The sequence below is a fragment of the Rhipicephalus sanguineus genome, chromosome 5, assembly GCF_013339695.2.
Source record: "Rhipicephalus sanguineus isolate Rsan-2018 chromosome 5, BIME_Rsan_1.4, whole genome shotgun sequence".
Classification (NCBI taxonomy): Eukaryota; Metazoa; Arthropoda; class Arachnida; order Ixodida; family Ixodidae; genus Rhipicephalus; species Rhipicephalus sanguineus.
Window position 1 is genome coordinate 106,273,430 of NC_051180.1, and position 20,089 is coordinate 106,293,518.

At 46.8% G+C, this 20,089-nt stretch overlaps 2 protein-coding genes across 2 annotated transcripts in view; one reads left to right on the top strand and one right to left on the bottom strand.

Moving 5' to 3' along the window:
- LOC119394091 (coatomer subunit zeta-1) lies at positions 1–3,919 on the bottom strand. The gene is made up of 7 exons (XM_037661324.2): positions 3,833–3,919; positions 3,508–3,576; positions 3,318–3,399; positions 3,129–3,220; positions 2,846–2,979; positions 1,775–1,865; positions 1–114 (listed from the first exon to the last, which is right to left on the bottom strand). Exons 1-7 carry the CDS (start codon positions 3,848–3,850, stop codon positions 67–69), a joined length of 534 nt encoding a protein of 177 aa, XP_037517252.1. The 5' UTR covers positions 3,851–3,919; the 3' UTR covers positions 1–66.
- A 177-nt stretch (positions 3,920–4,096) lies between these two features.
- LOC119394090 (SWI/SNF complex subunit SMARCC2) overlaps positions 4,097–20,089 on the top strand; it is a gene marked incomplete at its 3' end in the record, with an annotated part of 43,299 nt that continues 27,306 nt past the window's right edge. Inside the window, 9 exon segments of the mRNA XM_037661322.1 lie at positions 4,097–4,266; positions 4,995–5,114; positions 7,546–7,631; positions 8,202–8,325; positions 8,732–8,855; positions 9,881–9,950; positions 18,456–18,531; positions 19,225–19,308; positions 19,689–19,730. Coding sequence (XP_037517250.1) covers positions 4,150–4,266; positions 4,995–5,114; positions 7,546–7,631; positions 8,202–8,325; positions 8,732–8,855; positions 9,881–9,950; positions 18,456–18,531; positions 19,225–19,308; positions 19,689–19,730 — 843 coding nt within the window.

Consider the following 20,089-nt stretch of genomic DNA (forward strand, 5'->3'; position numbering starts at 1 on the left):
AAAAAAATTTATTATACATGTAGCTTCTGTTTGTAAATGTACAGCGTGAACAGAAAGAAAAAGAATCTACTTCAGTAGCGACCACTTCAGCTGCTCCTTGGCTGACTGGAAGACCTGAAAGCAAGAAGTATCGATTGAACACACGCGCAGCACCACTGTGCAGCTGACAGCCACATACTCTTTCTTGCCTATCAGCCTTGTCCTTTTCTTGCTCCCAAAGGAATAGTAGTATTGAATAGAGTAATTTTCTGCTTTTCTTGTGCAATAATGGTTCAACGTTAGAGGAAAAGATGCACTATTCTGCCATCAAGTATTGTAGAGACAGATCAAAGCACCCAGATGAATTTGTATTGTATAAATACCCCTTAAAGGGGCCCTGCACCCTCAATTACGCACGTTGTTTTTATCGGCCGTTTGCTTTCTATGGGTCTTGATGACTGCTCTGGCACCAACGAAAGCGGCGAGAACGAAGCGTTTGATATTTTAATTTGCTTCCGAAATGGGTTTCCGCGCCGATTGCAGCGTCGTACAACGACAATTTCTGTTACAGGAAGTGAAGTAGCGTGCGTGACTTATGCTGTTCGTTTTGATTGGTGGGAAATAAATAATATATAGTACACGCTTGCGACACACTCAGTATGTGGGATTACTCATTTTAATGTGTTTAATGCTCGTTACAGCTGCGAAAAGGACACCAATTCGTGCATCGATTTTAACTTATCAGAAACTGCGACACAGATGGCGCTGCCGAACGGCCTACTCAAGGCGCAGCCAGCACAGCCTTCATCATACACTGTGCTTTGCATTTCTGCCTTACACACATTTTCCATGTGCTCGAGGTGTCTAGGTGTGTTTGCGTACCTACCATCAACTGCTGGTGTTGTCTTTGGTATTTATCACCTACCAGCATTGTGTTGAGTAAACGGCATACATTGATACAGTCATCTGCTAACTTGTGCGGCACAGAAGCCGTCAAAAGGAGCGGCGCCCGCTACCACTAGAAGGCCGCCATGTGCTGCAGGGTTCCGGTATGGCAAAATGTAAGTCGCGTTTTGATTGGAAGCAGACAAAACTCCAGTGACACGTCACTGGGCGAGTGAAATACGAAAGGGTACGCCAATTTCTGTCGTCTGCTTTTATTTTGAATTTGTAAGTTCAATAACTTCTGTTTCCGTGCGTCTATCTCCAAATTTCTTTTTGCATTCATCTCAGGACGATACAAGGAACGCGTTCCGATGTAAAAATCGGAGGGTAAAATATGGGTGCATGGCCCCTTTAAGTTAATCACACCACCCATTTCTTTCTGATAAGGGCAAATTTTTTTCCAGTTTTATTGGCCTTATGGCTAGGTGTTTTAAGTGTACAGAAAAGCTCATTCAAGAATTTTCCATGCACTTCCTGTATTCAGTGGTTTCATTTCGCTCAGTGCAATCATTGCTAACTTTCACTGGTAACTGTGCAGAGCATTTTTTCACTGAAGCTAAGTTTTTCACTAAGCACGAAAAGAACAACACTGTGCCAAAAATGGAATGTTCACTAATTGCCAACAGAGCTACTTTTCTCTTCTGCACCATTTTGTGAATACATATTTATTGTTCAATTAAGTGCTTTATAAAACTGCACTAAGCATAGCAGCTCAAGCCAACTTGTTTGAATTCACCAAAAATTACAAACGATTCAACTCTTGAACTATTGTGACCTCACTGTGCTTTTATGCTCACATTATTTTGTCATAGCGAGGGTTTTTAACTATTAATAATGAGTAGCTACCAACCTGTGCGACAGTTTGTTCCCCGAGTGGAATGTCATCTGTTCTCAATGCAACCTTCTGAAGAATGGAGGTGGGGTCTGCTTCTAGAATGATGCTAAAAGTAGGGGCAACATTTCCCTCTTAGCATATGCAGTTAAAAGAAAACAATTGGTGCACGGAGATTCCATAGAGCATCATAAAATTGGCAGAAACAAATAACTTCAAAACGCAGCTGAACTCTTAGGGCTCTGGCGTGTTGTTGAATTATGTGCATACATAGGAATTGAAAAGAAATTACTTGAGCGACTATATATTAAAGAACATACGAAGCCACAACTGCACCACAGAACACACTATCAGTCTAAATTTAAGCAGGAGTATTTTATTTCACAATATACAAGTAATTACTAACAAACTGTTAAAGGACCTGTTCGCCTATTGGTACCTGCTGAAATGACAGAAGTAATGTTTCGGAAGGCAAAGCTGTGGCAAGTGCCACAGCATCACATGGCACACTAGCGTTATGCAAAAACTAACCAAAAACATAACTCAAAGGCACATTCCCAGTATCTGTGTCAGAGGCTCGCAGTGCAGTAAGAGTAAAGTGGCAAAAATATTGCCAGAAACCGTACCACAAACGTGCATGAATACAAGGGGGCCAAAGCATAGTGCAAGGAAGAACATTACTGATCCTTTAAAAATACATGTACTGAAGCAATTCTAACACCATAACAATGCCTTACAAAAGGATTATTTACCGTGAGACACTCAAGTTAACAAAACCCACTTTTTTACCTTATATATGTATATGACAAAATAGTGATCACTCATCTCAGTCATGTGCATTTGCACCCCCAATAAGTCGTGAATCTTTACCAATTAGTCCACTTATACCTTCTCCTGCACTTGCGAGGATGTCACTCCTGCTTGAATGAGGCAGGATATGGAGTGAAATACTAAACACAAAGGAAAGCTGGGCAAATTTCCTCAGTTGTGGCTTTCCCGCTGTGATTTGTGCTTATTCAGGTGTTCCTATGCAAACGCTCAATGCCAGCAACACGTGGTGCAAAACAAGTATTGTTAATTGCAGCTTACCCGCCGTCGCAGATTTCATCAACAGCGAGCATGATGATGTCTAGGTTGTCCAGAAGAACTTTCTTCTCCACATTTTTTCTTAAGATCTGGTTGATGGAGTCGTACAAGCAGTTTAGGGCACTGCACAGGATCAGCTGTTGGATGGGAAAGACAAAACTGGTTACTGTTAGGCTCTCAAAACCATCTAGCTACGTCCAAAGTTGTTCGTTGGGCTTGCAGAACGAGCTGTCGCAGGGACTGATAGCAAAATATCAAAAGCGAGGGCTACGAATGCGAAACTTGCCTCGTTCTCATGACTGCTTCCCATTACGTAGAAGAATAGGTCTACGTTGCTCCGGTAGACGCACGTCAGTCCATCCAGCATTATGATTTCGGCTGAAACGAAGGACATTGATAAAGAACTTTTTTTTTTTTTTTTTGCCTGAGGGATGAAAAATAACAGGGAGCTAAGAAAACTGGTTTCGTGTCTTACCGTTTGCCCGATGCGTCTTGTTAAAGAGATTCTTCTCAAATGCCTTTTGCTCTTTGGCTGACGGAAAGGTATTGTCATAGTACTGAAACAAACAGAGCGCACAAACACGACAATTTGTTAGTGAAAACGAAGCTCAAGTGCTGAATCTTTTTACGAACACCGAGCACTTCAGGTCAGGTTAACGCCTTACCTTGGCCAAAATTCTGTTCCCATCGTTGTCAAGGATGGCGATTGCTTTCACCGTGTACAGTGTGGGTTCCTGGAAGGTAGAATCGCATACTATAGCACGAACAGACTGGGAATTAAACGCGACACATGATTTTTTAAGGCCACGCAGAATACCGGCAGTGACAGCGACACGAAATTTCACCTGCCACAGGCCTGTAAAATCTAGCGATTCCAGTTGGGTTCTTATAAAAGGATAACATAGACTTAGCTTGTCAAAGAAAAACGTTTACACAACGTACTTCATACGCTGGTAGTAAGATTTACTTTAGGAATTAAATTCGACTTACCAGCAACATGGACTCCATTTTGAGTGACGTGTAGTGAAACTGTCTTGCCTTGACATGGCTGGATAAGCTGTGTACGAGCCAACCATAAAAGAAAAGAAAACCTATGCCAAATTATCTCGATAAACGAATATTGCTCATGCAGTTAAAGAGTGTTTTTAACTAAAATTTATTTTGCTTATAAAGTTAACACACTGATGTCGCAATGTGACGACACGTCCGCGACACCACGGCTTACCATGCGGCTTCCTCGAAAAACGCACTAGCCGCGGTCGAAGTACAACTCAAGTCTGAAACGGAATCGAGTATTGTTGTTAAATATGGCGGTCGTTCAAAGAAAAAGGGACGGTGGGCCAAACTTGAAATTTTACGAATCCTCGGAAACTATCGCGCTGTTTGACGCTGTTAGAGTATGGCTCCACAAAAACTGCAAAAAGGTACGACGCTGCTTTCTTTCCGCGATCTACGTATTGCCGGAGGGAGTTTTATTTTGCGGAGAAGTGGGAACCGGTGTTTGAATCGGGATTCACCACCGCGTCACCCGCGTTCTGTCAAGTGGGACAGCGTGCGCACTGTGCGCGCCGGCTTGGAAGTGATCTTTGAAGCGTAATCAACGATGGCATACAAAGAGGGGCACGGAAATCTATGTATTTCGCGGCGCACAGCTGTTTCGAGCTTCTTGTTTTATTAGGCCTAAGCTGTACTGCGAACTGCAAACATAGGTGCAGCTGCTCGGAAGCCTCCGCTTCGTCAGTGATTATTTTATTAATTGAGACGCTACTCGCGTGGCATTGTTTCTGAGCACATTTGCCTTTGTATAGAAACGCTTATGTTTTGCTTGAATGCTTTCGGCGTCGTTGGGCCAGGAGCGGTCGAGAGCAGTTTTTTTTTAAAAAAAGGAACATCGCTTGCCGCTTCCGTGGAACATTAGAAAGCCTGCACTTCATTTACTCTCTATTACTTGAGAAGCGACTCGCATGGTGCCCGGTATTGTTTCTAAGCATATTTGTCTTCGTATAAAAATGTTTACGTTGTGCTTCAATGCTTTCCGCGTCGTAGGGCCAGGAGCGGTCGAGAGACGTTTAAAAAAAAAAGCAACAATTGCTGTTTCGGTGGAACATTAGGCCAGTGTACAAGTTTTTATGCCTTTCTATTCTGGTCGCAGTACACGCAAGCCGAACCACCTACGAACAAGGGGTTGTCAAGCTTGGTTATCCAGCTGATTCAGTTTCAAGAAGATGCTTTCGGGAGAAGTGTGAGCAAGCCGCCGCTGACACGGCTCCCGGTGAGTGATTTCACCTCGTGCGCGTCGGCGTGTGTGTGACTGTGTGCGTGTGTGTGTGTGTTTTCGATGAATTAATCCGCCGGAATACTCGAAGCGCTGCAACGAAACGGACCAGTTTCGGGAGCGAAAGTTAAAGGCGTACTGACACGAATTTTAAAAAATTTTCAGATTGTTGCTCTAAATAAAAATACTGGTGTCGAGAAACCTAAAACGAGTATTGTGGTGCCTGGGAATGCATCGAATATGTTTTAATTGCCGCTACCTTAAAAAGACACTTTCGGTTTTGATATCGAGGTGGCGGCTTCTTAGTGACGTTTCATAGCAGTGTGACGTCACGGGGATACAGAAACTCGCGACGTACTCGCGGCAAATCTGTCATCTGCTCATGGTGCGCATAAGCAACAGTGAGTGAATTGTCGTCCAGTGACCCTGACAGTGATTTCTGCAATTTAGGCTGCATGCAGGACGCAGAGCTCTCAAACTCGGGGGGGGGGGACTGTGTTGACTCGTCGGGATAATGTCCATTAAGGCTGGTTCACACCGGCGACTAGCACCGGTCGCGCGACTAAGTTAGTCGCAAAGCGACTGGTCGCAAACGGTCGCAAATGGCCGTTTTGGTCGCAAAGCGACTGCTTTGACTCAGTCGCTCGCTGCTCGATTTTTCAGTCGCGCGACTGCAGTCGCAAACCTCTGAACCAATCAGATGAGCAGGAACAGGACATCAGCCTATTTTACGGGGCAACGGCAATGCGAGCTGTATACGAGCAGACGTGAATTCTATATGGCGACGGTTATAAGTCGCACGCAGGTGTGAACATCAGTCGCTTTGAGTCGCTTTTTGACTTCCAGTCGCAAACGGTCGCGCGACCATTGCTAGTCGCCAGTGTGAATTAGCCTTTACAGTGTGGCTGACTTGCATATGCTCAGTGACGAAAACTTCAAAGTCAAATTAAAATATCTTATACGTGTTCTCCGACTCCGTTGTGTGGAGAGTGTTGATACTGCATACCAAGGAAACGAAAAATGTCCCTTTTGCGATGTCTCAAAATCGTGTCACTACTCCTTTAATACATCAACATCACTCGACAGATATGATCTTTGCTTACTCTTAATAGATAGCGTAATTCTTGATGTAGTTTTGTTTCAGTAGTGTCTCTGTGGTGCTTAAATTGCATGTAACTAAAGTGTAAACCCGGACACATGTGCGATGCTGGTCGTTTCTGTGGAGAGCCTGCGGGCCACTCGCTTCATCCCCAGTGGGCGAAGCCTTGGAGTGATGACGGAGTCTGAGATATCAGGCAGTTTTACAGTAGCGTACGCTAAGTTAGTGGCCCTTGCGGTCGCCCGCTATTTCTGCCACTTAACGGGGGCCTGCAAGAGGTTCGCGTGTGACGCATGCACTGTGGCGACAAACGCTAACGCAAAGCTTTGTGTACGCTATTCTAAAACTGCCTATTATAGAGTTTTAGAACAAGGTACACAAAGCTTTGCGTTTGTCGCCACTGTGCATGCGCCATACGCTATCCCTTTGGGTACCCTCGTTAAGTGACGGAAACAGCGTACGTACGCACTGAACACTATCTTTGCATATCCTATTCTAAAACTGCCTATTAAGAGAGTTTTAGAATAGGGTACACAAAGGTTTGCGTTAGCATTTGTCGCCACTGCGCATGCATCGTACGCTATCCTCTTGAGTACCCACACTAAGTGACGGAAATAGCGTACGTGTGCAACAAACGCTATCTTTGTGATTCTAAAACTGCCTTTTGCGCATAGAAGCTTGTGAGAACCAACGAGCACACGAACCCGTGCACATTGCTTTAAACCAGTGGCAACGTTCGTAATTTCTTTTGGCAACCAAGGGTGCTGTCTCACTGCGCCGCAGGTCAAAGGAAACATGCACGTGGTTTGATAACGCATCCTATTTGTGAGGTCACTAGGTGTGAAAAGGTACATTGATTTTGAGTGATTTCTGATAATGTCGAGACTCACCAGCTATATTATGGTAAAGTTACAACATAGCATGGGCACTGGATGAAAAAGTCATACAAATGCCAGACATATTTGCTGAATCCTAGCTTTTCCATGGATTCTCGAATGACAATGGAGAAGGACACTCGGCAAGTGCACACCATTGGCTGGGTGTTATTTGCTCCTACGTTGATGTCAGTCTGTGGCATTGCAATGCAGCGAGACCTTCATTAAGAGTACTTTTTCTGTTAGGGCTACTTTTGAAACAGATCAAGCTTCTTGCTTTCTTTGCTCTTGTGATGCATTAATATCCTCGACACAGAAAGTAGCTTTCTCATTCGTCCTTTACTTAGCCATCTTTCTTGAATGCATGTTTCCATAAATGTGAATCCGTAGCACATTTTAGTATGGCTGTGCTGTGGGTTGCACTGATGCTGAATGTTGGGTTTTTCTCTTTCAGATGAAATGCTTTATGGACTTTAAACCTGGAGGTGCACTTTGCCACATCTTTGCTGCTGTCTACAAATTCAAGAGCGAGCAGGGATGGTGAGTTCGAAGTTTACTGAGTGTTTAGTACATGTAAGTGCACATATCATTCAGTGCAACCTCATTGCTTTCAGATGCTAAGATTTGCCTAGTCTAAGCACTTTCGCAAATGAACTCAATTCATACACAAGAGAAGCGTTTATGCTGTAGTGACCGCAAACAGGCTGACAATGGTGGTAATCTGTAGCATGCATGCCAGGGTTATTGTGCATTAGCATCTGTTTTGCAAGAATCAAATAGCTCTGTTAAAAACACTTATCTAGTTGTGCATGGCTGGCTTGAGATGCAGGTGTCTGATGAGCACATGGCTAGGCATGCTGTTTGGAGCATGTCATTGTGTGTACTGCATTACCTGCCTTTCTGATGCCGTCATCTTATTGGTCTGAAATGTGTTTCAAAACGGAACAGTGATTCAGGGTTCCATAGCAGAAGTGTACAGGGTTAAGCGATTTCTTCCATCACCCCAAGTTCTGCGTGTGCCAGGTACCTGTGTTTGTTAAAAACACTGTGTATGTTTGTTAAAAACAATGTCTTTTGGTGTTTGCTCACTGCACACTTTTGTTGTTACAGGCGCAGGTTTGACTTCCAGTCCCCATCACGCATGGACCGCAATGTGGAGATGTTCATGACAGTGGAGAAAACCCTGGTGCAAAACAAGTGCTTGTCTCTGCCTCACATTTATATATCCTCTGAGGTGAGCCTCTTTCATTCCTTCCTCTGAAGTTTTTAAGAGTGCAAAAGAAGGACTATTATAAGTGAGGTAATCAGTATGTCTTCAGTCTGGTTCGTGATGGCGTTGCGTTGGCATCAATGTTTTACGCATTCAGGACATGTGAAAAAGACCAGTTCCTGCAAATCTCAGGCACAGTGTCAAAAATTTCTAGTTGCAGCGTGCTGCACTGCGTATGATAAGCCAGTTCGTTTGTTTAGGCACTTCATGCTCAAGTGTGCATGTTCTATACCTGTATCCCCGTGTTATGGCATGCATGCCGGCGTGTGTTCTAATCAAAGCACATGTGTGTCATTTTACCCTTAAGTGCTGCTTTGAAGTGCACATGTGTACAAAACGTGTGCACAAACCGTTGGCTTCTTTGATGCAGGTGGAGAAGCAGTTGGTGTCGCGCCTGAAGGACATTATCAAAAGGCACCAGGGCACTATTGCAGAGTCCCCTGATGATGCCACCCACATAGTCTACCCACCCGTGCCCACGACGGATACCTCTGGTTTGTGATGCGGACTTTTGTGTAATGATCGCTTGACTGAGTCTTCATGAAGGCTCTTGGCATGTAAATTATATGTGTACAGTCACCGCGAAAAAATGATTAGCACTAGATGCGAATACCGCAGTGGGAAAATCGCGACACTTGGGCGTCTTGTTCCCCACCCCAGCAAGACAAGAAGACAGTAGCAGGCATGATTTACCTGACAAATTGGGAATGGCCGGTGAGAAAGTAGCCCATCCTAATGCCTGAATTTACAACACCGTTCACGATTTTGATTGTCCCATCATGGGTTACTTGTGCTGATCTTTTTCTGCGGCAACTGTACATACTGAGGCCATGTCGGATGTAAGGATACGGATGTAAGGGATACGGATATAATAATGTGACAATTCTGGATCTTTGCAAGTGCTAACAACCTGCTTTATTGGCAAAATAGGTAAATTTCTTCCGAAAAGTTGGGTTGCAGTAGTCCTTTAGGGGCTGATAAGTTGGGGTGTCTGTGGTATGAAGCCTGTTTAGTTTTTTCACTTTGCCATATTGACATCGGGAGTCTGGGAGGTGTGAATAAAAAAAAAGTTTTCTAATAATAGCAGTAGGCCGAGGAGATACACTGCAACCTTCTCAGTAATTCATTGTGAAAGTGACTGTAGAATTTTGTTTTGCATTAATCTCTTCATCACCTTGAACCCAAGCAGTACAGTGGGAAATCGGCAAGGGCTACCATCATCATGGCATGGGTTAGAGCTCTGCTTGTGAAATATAATGAATATAGCATTGGGTGATTCAGCATAGCCGATGGACTTCTTGAGCGAGCACCCTTTTTCGGCATAGACTTGTAGCGATGGCTTCTAATTTGCAATTTAAACGCAGTCCACAATGCATAGCGTGAGAAGGCCTCTGTGTAGTCATCCCTGTGGATACCCCAAATGCAGTCGTCGACCTTTCAATTGTACTACCTTGTAAATCCTAAAGTATAGCGTGCATAACCTGTCCTTCTTCACTGCCCCCTCTCTTTCAATGTACAGAAGAATACGTGCGCTTGGTGATGAAGCGGGATCGGAGTGCTCTCATCCACTGGTGGTATTTTCCCGACAGGTGAGTGTATACCAACCGTAAGTTGAGAGGTAGTTCTAAAGGAACACTACAGCGAAAGTTATTTTCGTTAGTCAATGGGCTTTGAATGTGTCTTCTCAAACGAAGGTAAATTTTCCTTAGTAAACATAATGTACAGCCGCGGCCACGTCTTTGTATAGCGCGCGAGCAGCCGGCCGCACACTGCGGGGCGACACCTTGCGGCAGTGGTGGGCTCTGACGTGGTGTGCCTAGGAGCATGCGCGGCCTTATAGACATGCAGACCTGCTTTGCACGAGTGGCAGTGTTGAGGAGTGCGCTTATTTAACCGAAGATGCACGCTCCCTCAGGGCGCTGTCAGCACCTTGATTCCAAAAGATGATGCGTTGCGAATGATAACATGCGCCTGACACAATCGCAACGTGTTATCGAGGCGCGTGTTATCAGTCGCAACGCGTCTTCTTTTGGAATCAAGGTGCTGACAGCGCCCTGAGGGAGCGTGCATCTTCGGTTAAATAAGCGCACTCGTCAGCGTTGCCACTCGTGCAAAGCAGGTCTGCATGTCTATAAGGCCGCGCATACTCCTAGGCACACCACGTCAGGGCCGGCTGCTCGCGCGCAATACACAGACGTGGTGGCGGCTGCCTACAGCTCCGTCAACGGACAGTTAACGAAAGCATACCTGCTTTTGGCGTCATCTATTGGCAAACAAAATAACTAGTCATGGCCAATAGACAAGTGCAGTTAGATTACACTTCCTCTCCGCTCACATAATGGGCGATGTCTGCAGCGTGTCGTCTGCTGCCTACAAATCAAGCGTCGTGTGCCAACATGGCGCAAGTGTTGCAGGCATTGCCCCTTGCGCGACTGGAAAGGCGACGTAATCTAACAGCGCTTGTCCATCGGCCATGACTACAGTCAAATCTCGTTAATACGTACCCGCTTTAAACGTACTAACGGTTAAAACGTAGTTGCGACGAATTCCCGACCGAGCCCCCATAGAGCCCAATGCATTCGCTGACCGCTTAAGCCGTAGTGGTTCGCCCTATGCCTACCGGTTAGTGCGTACCCTGCGCCCGAGATAACTTTTTGTGCCATAAAATTTTACGTCACCGCTGAAAATCTCGACGCCACAATGTGCCGCCAAAGGTTTTCCGTCTTTTCTAGAAGTGCGGAGATCGGTCGATCACCGATTCCGACTTCCGTGCGATTGCGGCGACGCCTTTGCACGTAAGCATCGGGAAAGAACGAAGGCTAGGCGGCGGCCACCGACGAACGCGTCAACATGACTTATCGCCGACAACCTTATCACAATAAGTATCTTCAGCTATCTGCCCGGACACGCGTGCAGCACAGCGCTACTTTAAGCCTACTGCACGCTTTTACTTGGCGACAACCTCAACGCGCTGGGCCGCCGATCGCTGCCGCCTCGTGCGGGGCTGTGTTCAAGCGCGCACCGCTATGTAGAAACAAAAGCAGATCGCTGTTGCGGAGTTGAGCATTGCGGGTCGCGGACGCCGCGAAACCTCGCTGCATTGACGATATCACGCTAAACGCACGCGTACGGTACAGCAAGCGTAGCGCTGTTGTAACCATATTGCACGCTTTTATTAGGCGACCACCCAACGCGCCACCGTTCGCTGCCAGGAACGCTACAGCGTCGCGGAGGAAGCTCGACATCGCTGCGTTAACCGAACAAGCTACTCGCCGCATCTGTGCACGGTCTGGAACGAAGTGGGCACGAAGAACAATCCCACGACTGATGCGCGCGTGCGGTACAGCAAGCGGCCCGGTAGTGACGGCGTACATGAGCCGAGCAGGCGACGCGCTGCACGCAACTACCCAGGAGACGATCGGCTCCATGCGGCCGTATCGCGTGTCAGTTTTCGTTTTGTAGCAGATCGCGGTACGGACGCATACACATATATTGCGGAATGCAGACACTGTCCGTTTTGTCGCTACAGTGAAACCTCGTTAATACGTACCTGCCGGGAACGCGGCATAACTACGCACTAAACGGTAGTACGCATTAAACACCAAGTACAAATTTGCATCTCCTAGCGGACGCCATCGCTTCCAGCAAATAAATAAGAGTGCCACAGCAAATATTGCCGAAAGTACCCACCGCAAAGCATTTTCTTTCTTTTCGCCAAAGTGGAGAAAAGATCCTGGCACACTCGCACGACCGCCCGATAGCGCGTAGCGGCGACGCCGAAGAGCATTTCGAAACTATTGCAGGGTCCGGGATACGCGGTCAACGCAGTGACCGACAGCGACAGAACGGACAGTGTCTGCTTTCCGCGTTATATGTGCGTGCGTCTAACCGCGATCTGCTACTAAACGAAAACTGACACAGTTCCAGTGAAACGCGGTACGGCCGCGTGGAGCCGATCGTCTCCCGGCTAGTTGCGTGCAGCGCGTCGCCTACTCTGCTCACGCCGTCACTACCGGGCCGCTTGCTGTGCCACACGCGCGCATTTATCGCGGGAATGTTGTTCGTACCCACTTCGCTCCAGATCGTGCACAGATGCGGCGAGTAGCTTGTTCGGTTAACGCAGCGATGATCAGCTTCGTGCAAGCGATGCGCACTCCGCGATGCTCTAGCGGTCCTGGCAGCGGACGGAGGCGCGTTGGGTGGTCGCCTAATAAAAGCGTGCAGTATGGTTACACCTGCGCTACGCTTGCTGTATCGTACACGTGCGTTTAGTGTGATAGCGTCAATGCAGCGAGGTTTCTCGGCTCCCGCGACCCGCAACGCTAACTACGCAACAGCGATCTGCTTTCGCTTCTACAAAGCGGTGCGCGCCTGATGACGGCTTAGTAGCGTTTGCTGTCGGGCTAGTTGGTACATGGCTGAAGTTTTCGACCCTGCTCGAGCATTTGTGCCATTAATTCAACTTCAGCCTTGAAGACGGCCGCGCACAACGAAGCGGCAACGATCGGCGGCCCAGCGCGTTCAGGTTGTCGCCTAATAAAAGCGTGCAGTAGGCTTAAAAAGTAGCGCTGCGCCGCACGTGTGCCCGAGCAGATAGCTGAAGATACTTATTGTGATAAGGTTGTCGGCGATAAGTCATGTCGGCGCGTTCGTCGGTGGCCGCCACCTCGCCTTCGTTCTTTCCCGATGCTTACCCGCAAAGGCGTCGCCGCAATCGCGCGGAAGCCGGAATCGGGGATCGACTGATCTGCGCACTTCTCAAAAAGGCGGAAGACCTTTGGCGGCACATTCTGGCGTCGGGAAGTTGAGCGGCGCAGTAAAATTTTATGGCACAAAAAGTTATCGCGGTATGCAGGGTACGCACTAACCGGTAGGCATAAGACGAACCACTACGGCTTAAGCGGTCAGCGAATGCATTGGGCTCAATGGGACTCGGTCGGGGATTCGTCGCAACTACGTTTTAACCGTTAGTACGTTTAAAGCGGGTACGTAGTAACGAGGTTCGACTGTATGTCGGTCACTGCGTATCCCGGACCCTGGTGGCCACGCCAAATGCTCTTTGGCGTGGCCACCGCGCGCTATCGGGCGGTCGTGCGAGAGTGCTAGGATATTTTCTCCACTTTGGCAAAAAGAAAGAAAAGGCTTTGCGATGGGTACTTTAGACAATATTTGCTGTGGCACTCTATTTCTCTGCTGGCGGCGATGGCGTACGCCAGGAGAGGCAAATTTGTACTTGGTGGTTAATGCGTACTACCGTTTGTGCGTAGTTATGCCGCGTTCCCGGCAGGTACGTATTAACGAGGTTTCACTTATTTTGTTTGCCAATAGATGACGCCAAAAGCAGGCATGCTTTCGTGAGCTGTCTGTTGACGGAGCTGTAGGCAGCTGCTGCAGAGCACAGGATAAACGCTCTCGTGTTCCCTTTCATAAATGAAGACAGTGCGTGCTGAAATTGCCGTCAAGAGCATCGCTCTGGCCGCGCATTCACCAGACAAGTTCCACGGGCATTTTCACAGGAACTTAACCTCTATGGCCTTAATATAAAATTTCTTCACCGGTAATGCAGTTATGGCGCTAAATTTGAACAGTGGAGTTTTGGCACTCATGCTCTCTTTCAGTACTCATCTTATTACCACAAAATTAATCAAAGTAAAGTCTAAACAGTAGCAGTCAAAACTGATTTAGAATTGTGCTTTAGTGTCCCTTTAAAGTGCTAAAAAAAAGCTTTTAATTTGACTCTAGGCAGACTCTGAGTATATGCTGTGAACATGCTGCCATGTTGAAAATAAGTTGCATCATGCAGTGTTGCAGTTCTGTTTAGGAAATAAGTGTTGTATTTATTGGTAGCGATAAACTCTTTGAGTGGATTTAGTGGTCCCATTCGGCTGCACTTCATGCGAGGCTTAGCTAATGTCTCTAGCTTGTATGTTCTTTAAACGGACGGACAACTGCCCAGAGCATGAAATGAGATGACTCCACTGATGGAAAGATTGTCTGTCGCATTGACTCAAACCAACCCTGTTTTTTTCGTGAGAGGTGGATTTATATTTTTATTTCTTAATTGAAAGTCGCGAAAAATGACCTGTTGCGCCTCTGGCGGCAAAAACATCAACGATCCGATGAACCCGGCCACGTGACCATTGATTGGTGTATGCGGTCGACGATTTTTTTGTTAGTATTGAAATATCGTTCGTTTCTTTATATTAAAAGGTATTACTCCAATAAAATGTACATATAGGCCTGCATACTACTAAGTATGCATTAGAGTGGCGCTGCCTTCACGTGACGTAATGATCCCATGCTTGTCAGTGCATCTTGAGCAACTTTTCAGCGTGCTTATGCAACCGTGCGCGCAGTTTCAGGTCGCTAAGATTTTGGAGCGACATAGTTTTGCTACCTACACTTCGTCTCAAAAATGACGCGCGCTGCTACTCGGCGCAGCCGCCCATATGCGTAGTGACGTTTTCGATGACTTCTGCATATAGAGAGTAGCGACACCGGGACAAGCCACCCGTGACACAGGCGCAGGCAACCTTGGATGCATGCGCACACAACGTGATACAAATACAGGGAAGGTGTATAATGCCACATCATCTCATTGTAACAGCTTGTTATTTTCAAAAGTAGTTGAAAAGCTCTAAATAAAGGTGGTTAAGCATAGTTACAGGAACTCCTGCGAAAGCAGAATGATAGCTTTCACAAATCGCGAGAAAGGCTGGCGGCATCGCTGTCAATTCCCAGCGTTGCTGGAGGAAAGGTGCATCTGTGTTTAGAGCCTTTCAGATCGAAAAATACTGCTTTTAAAATAACTACATGCTTTTGGGGTTAACTACTGCAGCTACAAACACTGCGAAGGGTGAGCTTTCTGTCGCGCCGTAAAGAAATGGGTTGAGAAAAATCAGTTGTCGGTCCCTTTAATAAACCACCGTGATGGCATAGTGGCTGTGGTGTTGCACTGCTTAGTACTAGGGTGCGAATTTGACTCCCAGCCATAGTGGCCAATTCTTGATGGGAGCAAAATGCTAAAATGCCCGGGCACTTATATTCAGGTGCTTGTCAAAAAACTCCAGCCGCTCAATAATAACACAAATTTCCCCACTTATGTGTGTCTGATACAGTAAAAGCTCGTTAATTCGAATTCCACGGGAATGCTGAGCAATTTCGAATTAAACAAAATTCGAAATAATGAAAGTGAGCAAAAATGGGTGGATTTCGGGGGTGGGGGCACGAAAAATATTTATTGGCCAAAAAAGTCGGTGATGACCATCTGCTTCTTTTCTCTGAATGCCACAGCTGCGGCTCTCTGTTCCAGCGCGCGGACGCAGCGCAGGGAATCCTCTTCACCCTCTTCAAAGCTGAAGAAGAGACGCGCCACATTAAGTGCCTCCATCACCGCAGAAGCTGACGGGCGTACAGGCGCTTCGTCATCTTCGTCTTCCTCACCTTCTGGCTCTTCAGCAACAGGCTGCACACCGGCTACTTGAGCGATAATGTCCTCATCAGTCAGGGCACCACACACCGATGCACCGGTGTCAACTTCAACATAATCGGCAAAACGTACGCCCCGAAGAGTGTCGTGCAATGCCACTGGCATGAGCTCCTCAGCCCCGTCCACGTCGACGTCACAACTATCCTGCGCACTTCCAGCTGCAAATCCACTGTGGCAGAAACAGTTTGCGATTGTGGTCGCGGTCACCTGTTCCCATGTGCGCACCAACATGTGCATGGCAGTGAGAAGCGTAATGCCGAAGTCCTTCCTGTCGCCCGCGCACAAAATCATTCTCTCCAGCATGTGACGCCTATAAAAGCACTTGATGTTCCTTATCACACCCTGGTCCATTGGCTGTAGGGCCGCAGTCGTATTTGCTGGAAGGAACACTAACTTTGTTGCTCTCAGCTCAACGTCGACTTTGTGCGCCGAACAGTTGTCGACGACAAGAAGAACGCGTCTGCCGCCCAGTTCCATTCGCCTGTCGAATTTCAGTAGCCACTTCCTGAATAGGTCACCTGTCATCCAGGCTTTCTTGTTTGCGGCGTACTCCGTCGGCAGTGACCGAATGTTTTTGAAGCACCGTGGCTTGAGTGCTTTGCCAATCACAAAAAGGGGGACCTTTTCCGTACCGGTCATATTTGCGGCGACCAGAACAGTGACACGCTCTTTGCTGCGCTTGCCGCCGGCACAGCTGTCTCCCTTGTAGGTGATCGTCTTGTCTGGCTGCAACTTGAAAAATAACGCTGTCTCGTCAGCGTTAAACACATCCTGTGGTGAGTAGCTCTCCAAGTACTGCTGCAGGATGTCGTTTCTCCAAGTAGCGCATGTTTCGGCGTCCACTTCCTTTGCCTCGCCGGATAACGTGCGGAATACGAGATTGTGCCGCTCCCTGAAACGATGAAACCATCCCTCGGAGGCGACAAAGTCTTCAATGTCCAAGCGCAGGGCGAAATCGGCTGCCTTGGCCATGATGATAGGGCCGCTCAATGCGATACTCTGGGCTCTCATTTCTTTAACCCAGATAATCAAAGCTGACTCCAGTTCCGGGAACTTCGCTGTCCTTAGCCTTTTTCGACTGGCGCCAAAATCCTTGGCTTCATAGGCGTTTTCAATGGCCGTCCTGTTGCGTATGTAGGTTGACAACGTGCTCGGAGGTATGCCGTGCTTCCTCGCAATTTCGTATTTGCTCGAGTTCCCTTGGTCAACCTCTCGCAAAATCTCCACCTTCTCCTTGACAGTCTTCGCGCAGTAGTTTCCCCGCGGCATCTTGCAACTTCGATGCGGAATAAGACGGCTTGACGGCGTGAACGAACAACGTGCTCGAGGAACAAAGTGACGCTGCCGGGTGCGGCCTAGGACTGCTAGGACTACTCCGCCGACTCCTCAGCGTCCCGCGGGTCCCGCGTATACAAGTGGCGCCAGGCGCTGAGATAGCGGGAGGGCTACGGGAAAGAAAAAAATTGCTCCCTGGATTTCGGAGGCCATACTTTGCTCGCCCTTTGCTCGGAGGCCACTTGAAGCTCGAAAAAACCGGTCGTGCCACCTATCGTTCGGCCGTAAAAGCTTCCACTAGTGTTTGACGATGATGACGCTCGGCGGCGCGCTCTTCGAATTATCCGTAGAGGCGGCAATTTCTGTTCGAATTAACAAATCGTTTTACACATGGTCTCCTATGCACTGCGGACCGGACTGCGACGACCATTTCGAATTATCCAAAATTTCGAATTAATGAGGTGTGAATTAACGAGCTTTCACTGTAATCATATCTTGGTCTTGGCCAGTAAAACCCCAAAATTTAATGAATTATAGGTATATCTTAACAAAATTTGTTTCTATAATATGGCTGGGGAATTTGCGAAGCAATAGTATCTGGTTTCAAGACCAGGATCATAGAGTATACTTCAAGGCAAATTATATGTAAATCTTGTCAACTTGAATGAACAAACAAGTTCTGCATTGTGAAGCCAGTATCTTGATAAGTGGTCCCCTGTTACCTTAAAATAATGACACCCTTGACTTGCCCACGGCTTTGTTTTGTAGAATAATTAACAATCCTGGAACAATCCATGAGTAGCAAACCACTTTCTTTCCGTCTATTTCTTCCTCCTCATCCTACGCATTTTCATTTCTTGCATACTGCATGAAACGGGAAGGTGCACTTTCTTTGCTGCCTTCTATACATATCAGCTACCGCTACTATACACCTGGAACTTTCACTAGTGACAAGCCAGCTGTCCCATTTGGAAACATTTTCAAATTTTCTACAAACAGCAGGAAAAAATATGGCACGTCACCAACTGCACATCTCTTGGATGTCCTGAAAGGCCTAGCGGAGCACCACAGCTGTAAGGATAAAGTGCAATGCTACAACTCTGTATATTGTTGCGTCCTCACGTCCCCTTTCTTGGGTTTTAGTGTGTGTTTATACAAGACTCGACAAAAATTCCTCTCTAAAGGCGAGGAAGCGGTGGATCACTAACTAGTCTGGAGAAACACCCTGCTTAATGTATGCAAGATTTGGCGGAGGAGTTTTAACTAGCACTGCTGATTTAGCAGTTCTCTGTTCTGATTCTGGTGTGCCTCTTTGTTTTTGTCACGGCAGCTTTGACACCTGGGTGTCTGGTCTGGACATAGACATGGAGCCTGACTCACCTCAAACACACACTGGACCGTATGAGGTGGGTGCTGTTGTCTTTCTTGGTCAGGTCTGAACACAATTTTATCACCGTTCAAAAAATGGCCCCCTGTGTATGTAAAGCACAGTGTGACAGATAGTATGATATTACGCTTAGTTAACTTCTTCACTGTTTCATGCAGTGTCAGAGTAAACATTTGCAGGTGTGCCTGAACATCTTTTTTTTTTTTTTCAGAAATAGCAAGAAAAACGAAACAATAATCAACAGGGACTTTAGTTTTTAGTGTTCTTTGATAGTGCAGTGCAGAGATACGTTTTTCTGCCACTTCTTTTGTGTCCTGCAGTTTTTCACCGTTGGCTCAAATTAAGTTTCGCCTTGCTGCTGGTTTATGGATAGTTATTGGCAGCTGGTAGGGCAGATGTAGTTCCCAGCTGCAGTGTTCGGGACAGCATCAGTGGGACCGGCCAAGAGGCGAAATTTTCCACAGGCACTCCGTGCGTCGGAGTCGCGCCGTCGCTAGGCACTGTGCCATATTTGTAATTATAGCTACCAAATGTTCATTTGTGTGAATTGCTTACCACAATGTGCCCTATCTGTCCGCTGCTAATATTGCACAATTGTTGATTTACACTGGCTGTCGAAGTTGTTTATTCTGCAGCAGACTTCGATGCGGTAACTGCTGTTATAGATTTGTGTGCAGACAAGATGCTGACTCAAGTTAACTTTCCTTCACAGGTCAATGCCAAGTGGCTTGTAGATTTAGACGAGTACAACGAATGGATGAATGAGGAAGATTATGAGGTTGAGACAGACGCCATGGTAAGTGAACTTGTAGCATTAGTCTGTGACTTCTTATTTTGCTGCACTGCGACTGTTAGATGTGCAAGTGTTCTTGAAAAGGGTATGCTTGCATGTGTGCGCATGGGAAAGACTGCCTAATGGTATTTGAAGCTAAACAGTCATGGGGACAGTGGTTTACAATTTTTTTCTAGGCACGCTTTCCCTCACCTTTCCCTGCTGTGCCAGGGAAAAGTAAAAAAAAAATGAAAAGAAAAAGAACAAGTCTAGAATGAGTTGTCAGATCTTTCTGACCATTAGGCTATGTTGTGTCGGACATCAATGCAAGTCCTTCTTCTCCAGCGTCATGCACTTGGCAGTAGTTTTCTTTAGATCCTGATGATCTCTCTTTTCGTTTCCAGGGTCGCAGGCGGTCTCCCAGGGGAAAGTACACTTTGGATGAGGTGAGCTGGATTCATGTACATTCTGTGAATAGAACAGCCCAAAAGAACTAACATATGAAAAAAAAAAAGACCAGTAAGGAGATCAGCAATATGGAACATTCAATGTGCCAGACGTTCATGTTTTGGTTTGTTTTGAAAATGCGCCTTTCCTTGCAATTTATTAGGAGCAGTGGGTATCGACAGCCCATTTTGTGTAAGTGTGCTATCCAGGGTCGTGACTGAGAGCTGCTCTTTGCCGTATACCTGAGGCTTTGCAAACTGTCTGGCCTTGGGAAAACATGCCAGCTTTCCTTGAGTGCCACTGATGTGCTTATGTATCCGTAGGCTCGCTACGAATGTTGGAATGAGTCAACTCAATG